The sequence below is a fragment of the Heterodontus francisci genome, chromosome 32 (genome assembly GCF_036365525.1).
Source record: "Heterodontus francisci isolate sHetFra1 chromosome 32, sHetFra1.hap1, whole genome shotgun sequence".
Classification (NCBI taxonomy): Eukaryota; Metazoa; Chordata; class Chondrichthyes; order Heterodontiformes; family Heterodontidae; genus Heterodontus; species Heterodontus francisci.
The window spans coordinates 56,690,548-56,707,909 of NC_090402.1; the positions used below are offsets into that span (position 1 = coordinate 56,690,548).

A 17,362-nucleotide genomic window follows, 5' to 3' on the forward strand; every position below is an offset into this window, starting at 1 on the left:
ACCTGCTGACACATAAGAACATTCACAGTGATAAGAGACCTTTTATATGTTCTGAATGTGAGAATACTTTTAAAAGCAGACATGGTGATGCACCAACGCACTCTCACTGGGGAGAGGCCATTCACCTGCACGGAGTGTGGGAAGGGATTCACCCGTTCATCCACCTTGCTGGTTCACCAGCAAGTTCACACTGATGAGAGACCCTTCAGGTGCTGTCACTGTGGGACTGGGTTCAGGCAATCATCTCACCTCATTGTACACCAGCGTACTCACACTGGGGAGAGGCCGTACACCTGCATGGAGTGTGGGAAGAGATTCACCCGTTCATCCCACCTGCTGGCACATCAGCGAATTCACACTGGGGAGAGGCCGTTCACCTGCTCCATGTGTGGGAAGAGATTCACCTGTTCATCCCACCTGCTGGCACACCAGCGAGTTCACAATGGGGAGAGGCCATTCACCTGCTCCGAGTGTGGGAAAGGATTCACCTGTTCATCTGACCTACTGAAACACCAGCAAGTTCACACTGATGAGAGACCATTCAGGTGCTCTCACTGCGGGACTGGGTTCAAGCGATCATCTCACCTCGCTGTCCACCAGTGTACTCACACTGGGTTGTGGCCGTTCACCTGCTCTGTGTGTGGGAAGGGATTCACCCGTTCATCCGACCTGCTGAAACACCAGCGGGTTCACACTGAAGAGAGACCATTCAGCTGCTCTCACTGCGGGACTGGGTTCAGCCTATCATCTGAACTCAGTGCACACCAGTGCACTCACATTGATGAGAGACGGTTTACCTGCACTGAGTGTGGGAAGAGATTCACCCGTTCATCCCACCTCCGGGCACACCAGCGAGTTCACACTGACGAGAGACCGTTCAGGTGCTCTCACTGCGCGACTGGGTTCAGGCAATCAGGCCACCTCACTGAACACCAGCGAGTTCACACTGGGAAGAAGCCATTCACCTGCTCAGAGTGTGGGAAGGGATTTGCTCAGTCATCCACCCTGCTGAAACACCAGCGAGTTCACACTGGAGAGAGGCCTTTCACCTGCTCCATGTGTGGCAAGGGATTTGCTCAGTCATCCACCCTGCTGAGACACCAGCGAGTTCACACTGGGGAGAGGCCGTTCACCTGCTCCATGTGTGGGAAGGGATTCACTCAGTCATCCAACCTGCTGAAACACCAACGCACTCATAAGTGACTGCAAGGGTTGGATTCTGCTGTTATTGCTGCTGTTAATCACATCCAGGACTGAACCATATTCATTTTGACAGTTAAAGAAAGTTCTGCACGTATGCAACACCTTCCACTACCTCAGGACAAGCCAAAGCGCTTTACAAGCGATGAAGTATGATTGAAGTGTAGTCACTGTTTTAATGTAGAAAACACGGCAGCCAATTGTACTCGACAAACTCTCTGAAGTGGAACTTGAACCCACAACCTGCTAACTTGGAGGCGACAATGGTACCAACTAAACCACAATCGCGGTTTGTTTCGGTTGATGTGAACTGGTGTTAGGAACACTGGTCCTTATAACGTGATTATGGATTGTGATTTTTTTTCTTTTTAGAATTTCAATATGGAATACCTCTGCTCTATAAAAGGTTACCAGAATAATAGAGGGACCAGATCAAAGACTGTTTTCTGAACAACAGAGACTACAGTACTAACACCTGAAGAACGATGGGTTTTGTCCTCCCATGGCTTGTAAAACAAGGGGTCAGCCATTGGGAACATGCAAATGAACTGACAGGCGATAACAGCTGGGGCTGTGGAAAGGCCAAGTAGGTTTGTGAAACTAGACTTCTGGTTCTTTGCATTTCGGAGAAGAAGAATAAACTATTGAATTCTAGGACCAGATAAATTTAACAGACTTTCTGGAGAATAACAGGTTGTAAGGAATGAATCATTACATTGTGGCCTCAAACAGGCTGTAAGAAGAGAACCCATCGGGATGAGGCCTCAAGGGAAGCTGTAAGTGAAGGCACCCAGCAGGGGCAGTTGGAGAGAGCGAACGCCTGCTCTCTGAAGATATACAGCAAAAGGTTATTGAAACTGGAACTTTTTTTTAGATTTGAAGTTTGCGGAGGAGTAAAGGGCCCATAGGATAACCAGAAATCACATTGTCTACGGATGTCCAGGTCAGAAGTAAGCGAAGGAAAATACTGTTTTTTTTTAACGTCTTGGAGATCCAGCCCATTGTAACTGGGATAAATTTGGAATATTTAACCGCAAAGGATTTTGTCATCATAAAGGACTGTATAAGTATGGTGTGAGGTATTCCAAGTATTGAATAAATATAGAAAATACCTTTGTTTGTAATTTGACGTGTCAGCCACTTACAAAGCACTGTTTAGTTAATTGGGGATTTATTTTAGTTTAGTTATAATGAGAGTAAAAACATGAAATCTTGTGTAATTTGTTAAATTAGTTTGGGTGTTCATATCTCTTATTTTCCATGTTAATGATCTCTCAGGTCGTACTAACTGGAAAGTGGAATTGAGCTGATACCTCTTCTTCAACTGTTAGGACACATTCCATTCCCCGTGCTGCGGATCTCAGCCCTCTGACTGTTTCCTTGGCAACCCAGGATGTGTGATTATTTATGTCAGAAATCTGTAGTGAATTTAAAACATTGCATATCACTACAACCCAAACAATTAACAACATCTTTACATAGTTCTTGACAGTATTGTCCTGTGCTGCTGGTATAGGTCGTTAGATTTGCGTATGTGTTGGCAATAAGAGGAGTTACCGCAGCCTGCAGCTCATACAGCCAAGATGCTATTTCCTCTCGACAGGTGGACCATGGATTTGGCAGGCAGAACAAAAGACCCGATCTGGACAGTGATACCTTCTTGTCCCATTTCTCAAACTAATCAAGATGACCTGATGGCTGTCTCCAGTCACCTGTCCAATATCCAGATGTTGGGTCTCCTTACCCACTCTCCACGGCCTCCTTTGGGCAGCTGTACCTACTAACCAGGATGCAAATATGCATTGTTTCCAATAAGTACCAGGGGCTTTTCCCAAGCTGCCACAGTTCCCAGAAGGATGGCTGCGATGATCCCATCTCTCCAATTCACCATTTTCCTGTTGGGAGAAATCACAGAGGACGATGGTCATCACTGGTTAGTCCTTATTATCCTTTGTGCCTTTAAAGGGTTTAAGTTGGGTCCAATGTTTTCATCTACCCTTTCCTCTCATATCCACGCATGCGCAAGTGTTGCTCATAGGGTCCTTGCCACCTGGATGCTAAACCTGCCTTTTCAAGTAAAATCTTGACCATTACCCGATCTCCTACTCCCGGTATATTTTTTCTTTCCTGTACTTCGTCCTTTTCCATATCTCTAATAATCTGCTGATCATTAATCTCACACCTCAGCTCATGCAATTGTTTACACAATTTAACAAATCTCCTAACTCGTTCTTTTACAGGGCCCATGTTGTTGCTCCCTGCACTTACACTTCCTTGGCAACCTCATAGCTCGTCCCGCCATTAGCTCAAATGCCATCAGTCCAGTCATCCAGTTAGGTGTGGCCCTCAGTCTCATCATGATACTGGGCAACAAGTCTGCCCAGCCGTTACCAGCCTCAACTATTGCTTTTGATATAACGTGGTCTTAAGTGTCCTGTTCATTCCACGATCCCGGAGCTCTGTGGATGAAAGGGTATATGAAATTTCTGTCTTGCGCCCAGTAAGGTACAATTCTACTTGATAACCTTTCCAGTAAAATGTGTCCCTTGGTCAGTCTATCTGGAGGGGTAGCCCCCACTGTGGTATTATTTCTTCAGCAAATGTCCGAGCCACAGTGCTGTCGGAACAGTCTGTGGTTGCAAAAGCTTTTACCCATTGGGTGAACTGGTCTATAACTACCAGACAGTAATTTTTTCCTTGACTCGGTGGGAGGTGTCCTGTAAAATCTATCTGTGTATTTTCCCAACGTCCCTTCGGCCTCGGTTGGTGAGGCATTCTGATTTTTAAAGCCCCCCCCCCCCCCTTGCGTTATATTGTGCACAGGTCGCACATCTCTGGCAATACTTAGCTATGCCCCTTTCCATACCTGGCCACTGTTGGATCTCAGTTTTTTTGATCTCATGGGTTACACGAAAGGAGACGAAGTCCGACTGTAGCTTTAAGAAACTTTATTGCAGTACTTAATTGTTAAATCTTCAGAAAACTTAACAATGAACTAACCTAAAACTAAAAGCACCACACACCCTGAACTAACTGCCCCCCCCCCCCCCCCCCCGAACTGAACACTTCGCGCCAAATCAAGCCTTATTATAGTTATTTATACAAATCAGTAACAGCTACTCTTTGTTCCCAATTGGTCTACAAACTTCTGCAGTTTCTTGGTGTCGGGGCCTGATTGGGGTACTGCCTTGTCAACTTGTTTTTAACTTCTTAATCTAGTTTCCCATCCCCTTATCTCCTTGTGAACCTTTAGGCTGACTGTTGTACAAAGGGTTATTATTAAGCAGTCTGCAGCTGTCCTGTTAGTTTCTGCTGATAAGTTGCCTCTGCAGCCCTGAAGTTATGAAGTCATTTCTGATAAGCTGTCTCTGCAGCTCCAAAGTTATTTTGTTAGTAGGCTATACTTAATTGATTAGTTCACTTTAAATGTCCCCAATAGTTCTGTTCCCACAGTCCCCTCCTTTGATCCTTCAAAACACTTTTAAGAATCATTCCCTTGATCCCACCTAGGTGCCTTTAATGGTCTCTACTTGTTTAGAAACAGCCTTCAACACCCGGAGGAGTCACACTCAATACGTTGCCTGCTTGTGCCACAGGAGGGGCCCGCGGTACTCTGTTAAATCATAAGTTTTGCAGGGGCTTCAATTACTTGTTTACAACATAAAAGGTAGTACACTTGTACAATTACAATTTCATTTAAGCATCACTATTACATAATCGATTGGACAAACATAATACAATTTCATTCTTAAAGTACATTGATCATTCATTTGCTCACTTTAAGTATATATGAAAAGGTTATACAATTACCCTTTTATGGCATAACTAATTGTCTCTCCTTCTCTAGAGCAAGTTCGAACACTTGCTTTTCGGGAAGCTGTCCAACCTGTGTTCATACATCCTTTTACATCGCCTAATTAATTTCTAAAGTTGCCAAATTAAGTAGGTCACATCTAACACCATGATACCCAAAACCACTATCAGGACATGGGAGATAATTCTAAACCAGGGGTGTATCTGCATGTCTGACCCCCAGTTCCATAAGTCCTCCCACCAGGTGGAATCATTTATCTCGTCAATCTCATCTTGTAGCATCTTCGACTGTTGTTCCAGATTGTAGTACACTACAGCAATGACTTCTAGCTGCTGTCTCTCTTTACCCAAGCGTGTGGGTAATGGCTGAATAGTATATTCATATTCCTGGAGGTAATTTGTCAAATCCTCCTTAATACTTTCTGTCACAGTTATCGTTTCTGTCTTTTGTTTATGTATCTCTACCAACTCCATCTTCCCTACTCGAAATTGGTATTTGTGGGTTAAAACAAAATGTACTGTTGCTCACCGGCCAAGTCCATTTATGTCCATACTGGTACTCCTTCGTTGTGTTGGTTAAGCAATATCTCCCCTTTCCCATATAGGCCACATGGGTTAGCCCTGACAGTGCTTTCCTAGTTTCCATGGTGCAAATTACAGTGGCATTAAATCCACATTTTGATTCTGCCATTTTATATATAGGATGAGGACATGAAACCACCTGGTTTTCCAGACTACACTCAGATAATGGACAATGTTGTTCCAATTACCTCTTTTCCAATTTCCACAACATTTCCATAACATAGGGTAATATATCATAGTATTTTATGTAATCTTTTCCCCTTATCACTCCTATATTTTCTACTTTGTATAATTGCATCCCTAACTTATCTCTCAGAATTACAGGTGTTCCCAACACTACTCCAATACTCATAGATCCTGTATTTACACATTCCTGACCTATCCATACTAAATATTGCCAGGTGCCAATTCAGAAAATTTAATCATTTGTGTGACTAGCTAAGTATTCCAACTGGGTGTCATTGATCCAAACTGGCACCTGTCCCGCATCAATTTGCCTCAAATTTTCCTTCGTTTGTTCTAACATTCACGAACTGTATGTATCACATGCACTTTCATTATTTGAAATGATATCATTAATAGTATGAGCATGACCTTCTAGTACTCTCATCAGTCCTGTAATTAGTTCAGTTGCTCTCCATGTAACAAATCACATTTTCTTCCATTCCCGGTATCTCTTTGCATAACAGGTGGTGTTTATTTTGGAGTCTGTCATTTGCTGTTGACTTTATATACCTTCATTTGGGACCAGTGTTTCCATCGGCCCTTCCCTTTTACCATTACTTTGTCTCCCACAACAGGCACCTTCGTCTGTTCCTCTTTCATGTCTGTTTTCTATAGAATCTCCTGCCTCAGCTCATACAGTTGCCTGCACAGCTCCTTCACAAATCTTTAACCCTTTCTCTCATGAGTCCGACTTCCTTACTACCTGCTACGACATACCTTGGCAGTCTCATCACCCCTCCTGTCACCGTATTCATCAAATCCTTTCCTACTTTAGTTACACCACTCTGTCCCTTTTGTTCCTTTTTCAAAATATCCTTTACTAGCTGACTAAGAGTTCTAACATTCTGGTCCACATTTTCCAAATCTATAGTATTGACAATTGAAGTATCCCGTATTAATCACTAAACTACGTTTACGTCTCTTTCTCTTTATTATTCCCTCATTACCAAATTCTTGTCTTAGCAATTGTTACAGTAATACCTTGTGCAACTTTTGGGTCTTCTCAGGGCACCAGTCAGGTAGCTGGATATCTGAGATATTCAATATTACTGGTACCAGCTCAAGCTTTATATTATCATATACAATGTTATTAGTTTTTATTATCGCAAGTCCACTTTCTGGTCTGCAGTTAAGGCAGGGCAAGTGGGACCAGTCACTTGTGGCTGCTGGGTCGTAACCTTGCTCGTCGGTAATTCGGATGTGGGGGTAACCGTGGGGGTTGGTGTTTCTTGTCCGTTTAATCTCACAACCTGGAATAGGAACTGTCCTTTTTTATCTTAGAGCTTTAATATCTTGCGCTGGGGGAGTTCGAGGATTGTCTGCACTCACTTTTGCTCTGTCTCTTGCTTTCCCTGTGTTATTACTATTCTCAAATAAGAAAGCTTTTCCTTCATTATCTGTGCCATTTTCAGCTTAACTTTCACTGTGACCTTCTGGAGGAAGGTGGAATATCGATGGATTATTATAAATCCCTGGGAGAGACACGTCCAGATGTACTGTTGTCCCTTGAACGTAAACGCAAATTTATATTGACACTCTTGTGCCAATGGTATGGACCAGATCCCATTGCTAATGTCCAACACAGTAAACCACTGTTTTGTTATTTTCTAAAACTTTGATTGTCCTCTTAAATATCAGATAAATTTCCCTTTGAGTGCTTTAAATGACCACTCATATCAATTAAATTTTGTTTATTGATTCCAATTTCTTATGCCCAGACTTGGTGGTATTTTTGTACGTTAAAGACAGAAATGCTTGCAACTATCTCTCCTTCTCAAGCACTTTGCCTCATTGATAAAGATGCTGTGACATTTGATGTCTGCAATTAAGTTCTTAAATTCTTAAAGCTGCTGGATCTCTTGCTGTGGCATCAGTTCTCACATGGCCTTGGACCCTGCTGTCACCTGCTTAAAAATAAAACACAAAGAATCCATTGTGGCTCTGCTCCTGCGCCCAATGGGTTAATTTTTTCACTTATATCTGTCAATTTAAAATTTAACAATGTCCAATATGTATAAATTTTACTCTCAGCAATGCAAAAAGCTGCAGCAGGGTTAAGTTCTTTGTTTGTCTCCAAGGGGGCGGGGCAAAACATTCTCAGCTTCGGCACTTTACATAACCCTTTTTCTGATCGAAAAGAACTAATCTCCACTTTAAACTTTTTTCAATCCTTTTGGTATCCTTAGGGTTTGAAAACAACAAAATCATTAGTAACATTATCAACTTCAAAGGAAAGCATCTCCATCAGGAAAGACAGCATTTTAGATCAAACTGCAATTGTTTTCAAATTTTTAGCATCTTTTGTAAGAAGTTCCTAATGCCAGGATTTTTATAACAAAGATGATTCCAAATTCCAATTCACTGCAATAAATATTTAAAAACCAAAACTGCCAATGTTATATGAACGAGTCTTGTGTCCGGAACTGAAGACTCCTCCAAAACTTGACATAATAAACTTGAAAGTTCATTGTGGCCACAAATGAAATTTCCAGTTTTTCAACTTAACAGGTCAATTAATCTTAATAGTATAAACTTAACTCAGACTTATTAACTTGCAATATTTATTAACTACTCACAGAACAGAATAGCACGTGCTTTGTTTTTAAAAGATTACGTCATTTTTCTTGTTCTTTCTTCAGGCACCTTTTCAAATGACTGTAATAAAACCAAAAGCTAAAGAAGTTATTTAACATTCTTATAACAAAAGATTTAACACCAGCTTCTTAAACAAACTTTAAACAGACAGAATCTTTCCTATATCTCCTTTGTTTATCCTTCTCTCCCTTAAATCAATATCCAATTCCTGACATTTGCTACTTAAATACAGTCAGTAAAACATGTCTTTAATTTAAACTCCAAAAAAACAAGAACAGATTTGAAACTGGAACTCCAATTAAAGCAGTGTTTTAAACTTCAAATTGGATTTCTGCCAAACATCTTCAGACCTTCAAGGCTGAAGCTTATCTCTTACAAAGTTGCTCATTGCCTCTTCACAGTTGCAAAACCAACTTTTAAAATAAAAATAAAACTTTAACTTAAAATATAATTCAATTTTATATCCCATTCCTGGGTGCACAATCTTAAATTGAAATGAATACACTCAACAATCACTTTTCACACTCATTCAATTCCAAACAACTCAGAAAATTGATTCCTGTAATGGGTTATGAATTCAAAACACCAAATCTCTCAAATTTCCTGTCCCGATGTCAAGGAATGTAAATCTGAGTTCTTTTTGCCTTCAGTCTGGTTCAGTAAATATACCGAGTCGGATGTGTAGGTAAAATCAATTACTTTATTTGCGCATTTAGCCGGCTGACTTACTCTAATGCAACGACATTGACTTCACCCCAGAGTCTGTCGGGTCCACCAGAGTAAGTGTTGTTCATGATACAGATACTACTGTTTATACATTAAGATTCATGCTACATCCCCTTTTTTAACCAATCAGTGCGGTACAATTCGACTTCACCCACGTGGTGACGCAGTACATCTGTTACTGAGGTTACAGTACACTCCATTCTCAATACATACTTGTTACTAATAAAATATTGTTTTGTACCAGCAAGATAAAACAAAGCGGACAAGCAAGCTAATTAGCAAGAGCATAGGAATCATCAATAACCATTCTGGTCTCACTCCCTACATTGATCATGAGTTCTGTCTCTACCTTGTGACAAGTAATTGCGGAGCATCCTGCTATCTCTATTAGGTGTACATTCCTGAGTGTTTCGTGCAGTCTGCAGCTACAAGTAGTGGCAGCTCACGAAGATAAGAAGGGCCTAGCACTCCTCATCACTCACACAGGGATGGACATCATTTGATTCACAGGAGTCCATTTGTTCCAAACCACAGGGAGTCACACAATGAGGCCATAAAGAACAGATGTCCTTGCAATTACCAGTGTCGGCTAGTCTTTACAGTCTCACACGCTCTGCCTTTACTTTTAACTATTTCATTGTGGTTTCTGCCACTTAAAATCAAAGCTCAGCAAAGCTACTATTCCTAACTTGGCTATATTTCCCATTAAGCATAGTGCTATGCCTTTCTGCTCACTTCCACATTCCCCCCTTTTATCATTCGATGATAACCTTCTCTCTACTGATCAACTTATATATGATTATATATATTCACTAGGATTATATGGATCTATTTACTCAAATAACATTTAAACAGTATAATATAAAAGCAAATATAAAAGAAAAAACTCAGCAACTGCTGAATCAGAAGGGTAGGCTGAGCCACCCTCTAACAAGGGGGCGTGTATTAGCCTGGTCAGTATGTTTTTCATTCTAACTGTTCCCTAGGATTGTCATGTCTGGGTGATAAGAAGAGTGCTGTTGAAGTACAATGTCTCGCTCTCTTGCTGTACCAGCTGCAAGACCAAGTTGCCTCTGCAGCCCTGAAGTTATGAAGTCATTTCTGATAAGCTGTCCCTCCCTGCAGCACTGAAGCTAGCTTGTTAGCAATACATGATTGATTAATTGTTTCATCTTAATTCTGTTCTTAAAAATTCTAAAATCTAAATTCTGTTCTCACAGTCCCCCCTTTGATCCTTCAAAACATTTTTAAAAATCATTCCCTTGATCCCACTTTAATGGTCTCTATTTGTCTAGAAACAGCCTTCAACACCCAGAGGGGTCGCACTCAATACGTTGCCTGCTTGTGCCATAATAGGGGCCTGCGGGAACTCTGTAAAGGCATAAGTTTTGCAAGGGCTTCAGTTACTCGTTTACAATATAAAAGGTGGTACACTTATACAATTACAATTTCGATTGTACAAACATCTTAGAGTACATTGATCATTCATTAATTCATTTTAAGTATATATGAAAAGGTTATACAATTACCCTTTTATGGCATAACTAATTGTCCCTCCTTTGACAGAGCAAGTTCGAACACTAATTGCTTTTTCGGGTAGCTGTCCAACCTGTGTTCATACATCCTCTTATATCGCCTAATTAATTTCTAAAGTTGCCAAATTAAGTAGGTCACATATAACACCATGATACCCAAAACCACTATCAGGACATGGGAGATAATTCTAAACCAGGGGTGTATCTGCACGTCTGACCCCCAGTTCCATAAGTCCTCCTGCCAGGTAGAATCATTTATCTCGTCAATCTCATCTTGTTGCATCTTCGACTGTTGTTCCAAATTGTAGTACACTACAGCAATGACTTCTAGCTGCTGTCTCTCCTTACCCAAGCGTGTGTGCAATGGCTGAATAGTCAAATCCTCCTTAATACTTTCTGTCACAGTTATTGTTTCTGTCTTTTGCTTATGTATCTGTACCAACTCCATCTTTCCTACTCGGGTTGGTATTTGTGGGTTGAACCAAAATGTACTGTTGCTCACCGGACAAGTCCGTTTATGTCCATACTGGTACTCCTTCGCTGTGGTGGTTAAGCGATATCTCCCCTTTCCCATATAGGCCACATGGGTTAGCTCTGACAATGCTTTCCTAGTCTCCATGGTGTAATTTACAGTGGCATTAAACCCACATTTTGATTCTGCCGTTTTATATTTAGGATGAGGACGTATGACCACCTGGTTTTCCAGACTACACTCAGACAATGGACAATATTGTTCCAATTACCTCTTTTCCAATTTCCATAACATAGGGTAAAATATCATTGTATTTTATGTAATCTTTTTCCCTTATCACTCCTGTATTTTCATGTTGTGCAATGCCCCGTAGTTCATATAGTCCATATTAATATTCCTTTCATTAATCCGTTGTGCATCCATTGCCGGGCCTTTGTTCTTCAGGCCCCACAGCCACTGCAGTCCGGTTCTTTCCCATTCGCCACTAGTGGTTATATCTGTAATTTAAACACACTGCCCTGGTGGTCACCAGGTGTTAGTACTTCTCCATGTTGTGAGTATCCCCCGATGAGGGATACATGTCTACCTGTGGGGACCGAACATGTCCTGGGGAATCCAGGAGTTAGTTTATATTCTTATCATCTCTACTCTTTCGAAATTATCTATATGGTCCCATTGTGCTCGGGTTTCGTTCCCCACAATCCTTGCTCAGTTAGTAACCCATCTAATAATAATCCAAATGCCTATCAATACTACCATTATTCCCTTGATTATATTTTTTCAGTTGGGACCATGTATTTCTATCGGCCCTTCCCTGTTGTCTCCCACAACAGGCACCTTTGTCTGTTCCTCTATCATGTTTCTATAGAACCTCCTGCCTCACCTTGTGCAGTTGTCTGCACAGCTCCTTCACAAATCTTTAACCCTTTCTCTTGCGGGTCCTATTTCCTCACTACCTGCTACGTCATACCTTGGCTGTCTCATCACCCTTCCTGTCACTGTATTCATCAAGTCCTTTCCTACTTTAGCTACACCACTCTGTCCTTTTTGTTCCTTTTTCAAAATATCCTTTACTAGCTGACTAAGAGTTCTCACATTCTGGTCCACATTTTCCAAATCTATAGTATTGACAATTGAAGTTCCCTTATTAAGGACTGTGGCTGCATCATTCACTAAACTATGTTTATGTCTCTTTCCCTTTATTATTCCCTCATTACCAAATTCCTGTCTCAGCAATTGTTACAGTAATACCTTGTACAACTCTGGGTTCTTAGGGCACCAGCCAGGTAGCTGGATATCTGAGATATTCAATATTAACGGTACCAACTCAAGTTTTATGTTATCATATACAATTTTATTAGTTTTTATTATCGCAAGTCCATTTTCTGGTCCTGTAGTCAAGGCCGGGCAAGGGAGACCAGTCACTTGTGGCTGTTGGGTTGTAACCTTACTTGTTAGTAATTAAAATGTGGGGGTAATCGTGGTAATTGGAGCTTGTTGTCCGTTTAATAAATTTTGAATGCTGGTTTGATTGTTAGCTCCTTCCCTTGTACACCCCCCCAATGATTTTGACACAAAAGGTCCCTTGAGGGCCTTTGCTGTCAAAATCTGACACACCTGGTAGATTAAATTGTCCACTAAAATAAAAGCAAAATATTGCAGATGCTGAAAATTGTCTCATTGATAAAGATGCTGTGATATTTGATGTCTGCAATTAAGGTCTTAAATTCTCAAAGCTGCTGGATCTCTTGCTGTGGCATCAATTCTCACATGGCCTGTCGTCACCTGCTTAATAACAACCCACAAAGAATCCACTGTGGCTCTGTCCCTGAGCCCAATGGGATAATTTGTCCAATTCTATCTGTCAATTTAGAAATTTAAAATTTAACAATGTCCAATATGTATAAATTTTACTCTCAGCAATGCAAAATTGTGTGGTGGATTAAATGGAAAAACAGCAGCTGCAGCGGGGTTTTTTTCCCCAAGGGGCGGAGCAAAATCGTCTCAGCTGCGTCACTTTACAAAACCTTTTCCTTCTCTGATCGAAAAAAAACACACGCTCCATTTTAATCTATTTTTTTCAATCCTTTTGGTATCCTTAGGGTTGCTCGCCTTTGAAGTTGAAAATGCCACAAATGCTTCCGTTGCTTTCCAAATAACAAATCACATCTGCACACTTACACTGGTATCCCACTGTCATGCCGCATATTCTGAACTCTCAGGTGATCTCATCAAAAGATCAAATATCAGCGGTGAGGAAAAGGGGGGTGGGAGGCGCTGGTGGTGTCTGTCTGAGATCTTTGCTTACCTCCCCCTGCAGGGTCCTGATGTCTCAGGTTATGGCCAGACTTTCAAATGTAGCTCTCTTAAAAACTCATCTCCAAGAGAAAACTATCAATTGCTAGTCTTATCTACACTTTCCTGACTTTCACTGGAAAATTCGAGGCTTCTTGGAAATTAGCTGTTTATTTCACTATTTGTTTATTCCCAGAATTCCTTTATTAGCGCTTGCATCAGCCAGATCTGATTGCCAATTCCCATTAATTATAATTCTCTCTCATTTTGAGCCCTGGAGAACCTTTACAATTAATATTAATAATTCCTTAAAACAGAAATCAAACATTTCCATTTGATTCCAGACATTAGTGTATATTGTTTGTTTTGTTTTACCTCAGATGACATTTTAATTCCTTAAATAACTTGCCAAATTAAACTGGATTTTTGACATCTCAGATTATTCCAAATTCAAATAACAGTAAATTTCTTTTTGAATGCTTTAAATAACCACTCATATCAATTAAATTTTGTTTATTGATTCCAATTTCTTATGCCCAGACTTGGTTGTACTTTTTGTACGTTAAAGACAGAAGTGCTTGCAACTATCTCTCCTTCTCAAGCACTTTGTCTCATTGATAAGGATGGTTGCAGCAGGGTCAATTTCTTGCTTGTCTCCAAGGGGGCGGAGCAAAGCATTCTCCGCTGCGCCGCTTTATGTAACCTTTTTTTTTAATGGAAAAGAACTGAACTCCTTTTTAAATGTTTTTTTTTTATCCTTAGGATTTTCAAACAACAAAATCTTTAGTAACATTATCAACTTCAAAGGAAACCATCTTCATCAGGAAAGACAGCATTTTAGATTAAACTCCAATTGTTTCCAAACTTATTTTTTTCATCTTTTATAAGAGGTTTCTAATCCAAGGATTATTATTTTTTTTAACAAAGATGATTCCAAATTCCAATTCACTGCAATAATATTTAAAATCAAAACTGCCAATGTTATATGAATGAGTCCTCTGTCCGGAACCAAAGACTCCTCCAAAACATGACATAATAAACTTGAAAGTTCATTGTGGCAACAAATGAAATTTCCAGTTCTTCAACTTAAACAGGTCAATTAACCTTAATAGTATTAATTCAATTCAGACTTATTAACTTATACTACTTATTAACTACACACAGAACAGAATAGCACGTGCTTATTTTAAAAGATAGGTAAATTACTTCATTTTCTTGTTCATTCTTCAGGCGCCTTTCAAATGATTGTAATAAAACCAAAAACTAAAGAAAAAGTTATTTAACATTCTTAACACAAAATATTTAACACCAGCTTCTTGAACAAACTTTAAACAGACAGAATCTTTCCTATATCTCCTTTGTTTATCCTTCTCTCCCTTAAACCAATATCCAATTCCTGACATTTGCTACTTAAAACAGTCAGTAAAACATGTCTTTAATTTAAACTCCAAAAAAATTAGAACAGATTTTAAACTGGAACTCCAATTAAAGCAGGAGTGGTAAACGTCAAATTGGATTTCTGCCAAACATCTTCAGACCTTCAAGGCTGAAGCTTATCTCTTACAAAATTGTTCCTTGCCTTTTCACAGTTGCAAAACCAGCTTTTAAAATCAAAATAAAATTTTAACTTAAAATATAATTCAATTTTATATCCCATTCCTGGGTGCACAACACTAAATCGAAATGAACACACTCAACAATCACTTTTCACACTCTTTCAATTCCAAACAACTTCGAAAATTGTTTTCTGTAATGGGTTACGAATTCAAAATACCAAATCGCTTTCAAAATTCCCTGTCCCGATGTCAAGGAACACACACAGGTTCGACTAACACAACCAAAACATGACTCAAGGTTCCCACAAAAAATACACTTGTAAAAATAAAAAAAATAACAGACTCATTCTCTCATCATTAAGGCCAGACAACAAAGAGTTAACGACAGTCAGTTTTACAGAACACAAGCTGTACATCCCAGGGACATTCAATTCATTTGCGGAAGCTTCCAACGTTCTCACATTCAAATCAAAGACACAGTAACTTGCTTTTACTCTAAAACATACCTATCTTTAAAACACATATTTTTACCGTGGCGCTTCTGCGTCTTTCTCGAGTGGGCAAACGGACGTGGGTCGCCTTTCTCCAGAGGACATGATTTACTTGTCCCCGGGGGCAACCCTTCTTCCTTACAAGCCGTCGAGCCCATTCTTCCTTCTACTTTCTCAAACCCTAGTTTACTATGAATCAAGCAGCATTAAAACGAAAGAAAACGAACAAGACACAAGAAAACAAATAGACACAAACAAAAGACGAACCACACACAAGGAGACGAACAGGCGCAGTTAATGTTGAGATCAACAGAATTTTTAGAGTCTTCTGGTTTCCCCCTTCAATAATCGGCATTCCTAATTTAAGGACATTTTCTTGCCAACTTGATAGGAGGATTCTATTTTTTTTTCTCCTGACAATAGTGTCTCCATAATCCAATTAATTCTTTGGCCCTATTGCCTTTATTTTGTTTCCTGATTTTTTTTCTTGGGTTTTTTTTTAGTCACTTCCAAATCTTTTGTCCCCCCTAAGGACCATTGGTCTCCTAATTTCTTCTTTAAGTCGGCCGATAATTGTCTGAAGTCTTTCCCTTTATCCGGATATTTATCACACAGTACGTTACTCACAAATTATCTTATTCGAACCTAAAAATACAAATAAAACCTTAACCTCAGCCATTCTAAAACAACCTGCTTAAGCCTTCAGTCGTGACCAACTTTAACTTTAACCTCAGTCCCATCAGCTGTAGTCTAAACTAACCGACCAAACATGACCTAAAATAAAACTTTAACCTCAGTTCCCATCAGCCGTAGTCTAAACTAACCGACTAAACCTGACCTAAATAAAATTTTAACCTCAGTTCCCATCAGCCGTAGTCTAAACTAACCGACTAAACCTGACCTAAAATAAAATTTTAACCTCAGTTCCCCTCAGCCGTAGTCTAAACTAACTGACTAAACCTGACCTAAATAAAATTTTTAACCTCAGTTCCCATCAGCCGTAGTCTAAACTAACCGACTAAACCTGACCTAAAATAAAACTTTAACCTCAGTTCCCATCAGCCGCCCTCTAAAGGAACAGACTGAACCTGACCTAACGATATAACACCTCAGTCATACCTACATCGTCTGAACTTTGTCTTTCTAATCCGCCAGACTGATCATTGATCTCGTCCAGACGATCTGACCTGACCATAAGCGAGTGATCAAACTTTTATCGGACTATGGGACAGAGGAAAACCGACATGGTCATATATCAACTACTCACGTCGGGGGCCCATTTCCTCTCTCTCCGTCCAAGACCAGTCTGATTCTGATTTCGCTGATGATCGGCGGTCGTCTGTTGAGATCCCACTTCTGATGCCAAAATGTAAATCTGAGTTCTTTTTGCCTTCAGTCTGGTTCAGTAAATATACCGAGTCGGATGTGTAGGTAAAATCAATTACTTTATTTGCGCATTTAGCCGGCTGACTTACTCTAATGCAACAACGTTGACCCCACCCCAGAGTCTGTCGGGTCCACCAGAGTAAGTGTTGTTCATGATACAGATACTACTGTTTATACATTAAGATTCATACTACACCCCCTTGTTTAACCAATCAGTGCGGTACAATTCGACTTCACTCACGTGGTGACATGCAGTACATCTGTTACTGAGGTTACAATACACTCCATTCTCAATACATACTTGTTGCTAATAAAATATTGTTTTGTACCAGCAAGATAAAACAAAGCGGACAAGCAAGCTAATTAGCAAAAGCATAGGAATCATCAATAACCATTCTGGTCTCACTCCCTACATTGATCATGAGTTCTGTTTCTACCTTGTGACAAGTAATTGCGGAGCATCCTGCTATCTCTATTAGGTTTACG

At 40.1% G+C, this 17,362-nt stretch overlaps 1 protein-coding gene across 1 annotated transcript in view; it reads left to right on the forward strand.

Annotated features, from left to right (window-relative positions):
- Window positions 1-2,311, forward strand: part of LOC137347829 (zinc finger protein 850-like) — a 53,095-nt gene extending 50,784 nt beyond the window's left edge. The window contains exon 3 of the mRNA XM_068012862.1: window positions 105-2,311. Within this exon, the coding sequence (XP_067868963.1) occupies window positions 105-1,203 (1,099 nt within the window). The 3' untranslated portion in view covers window positions 1,204-2,311. The remainder of the gene's footprint in view (window positions 1-104) is intronic.
- Window positions 2,312-17,362: the final 15,051 nt, after the last annotated feature.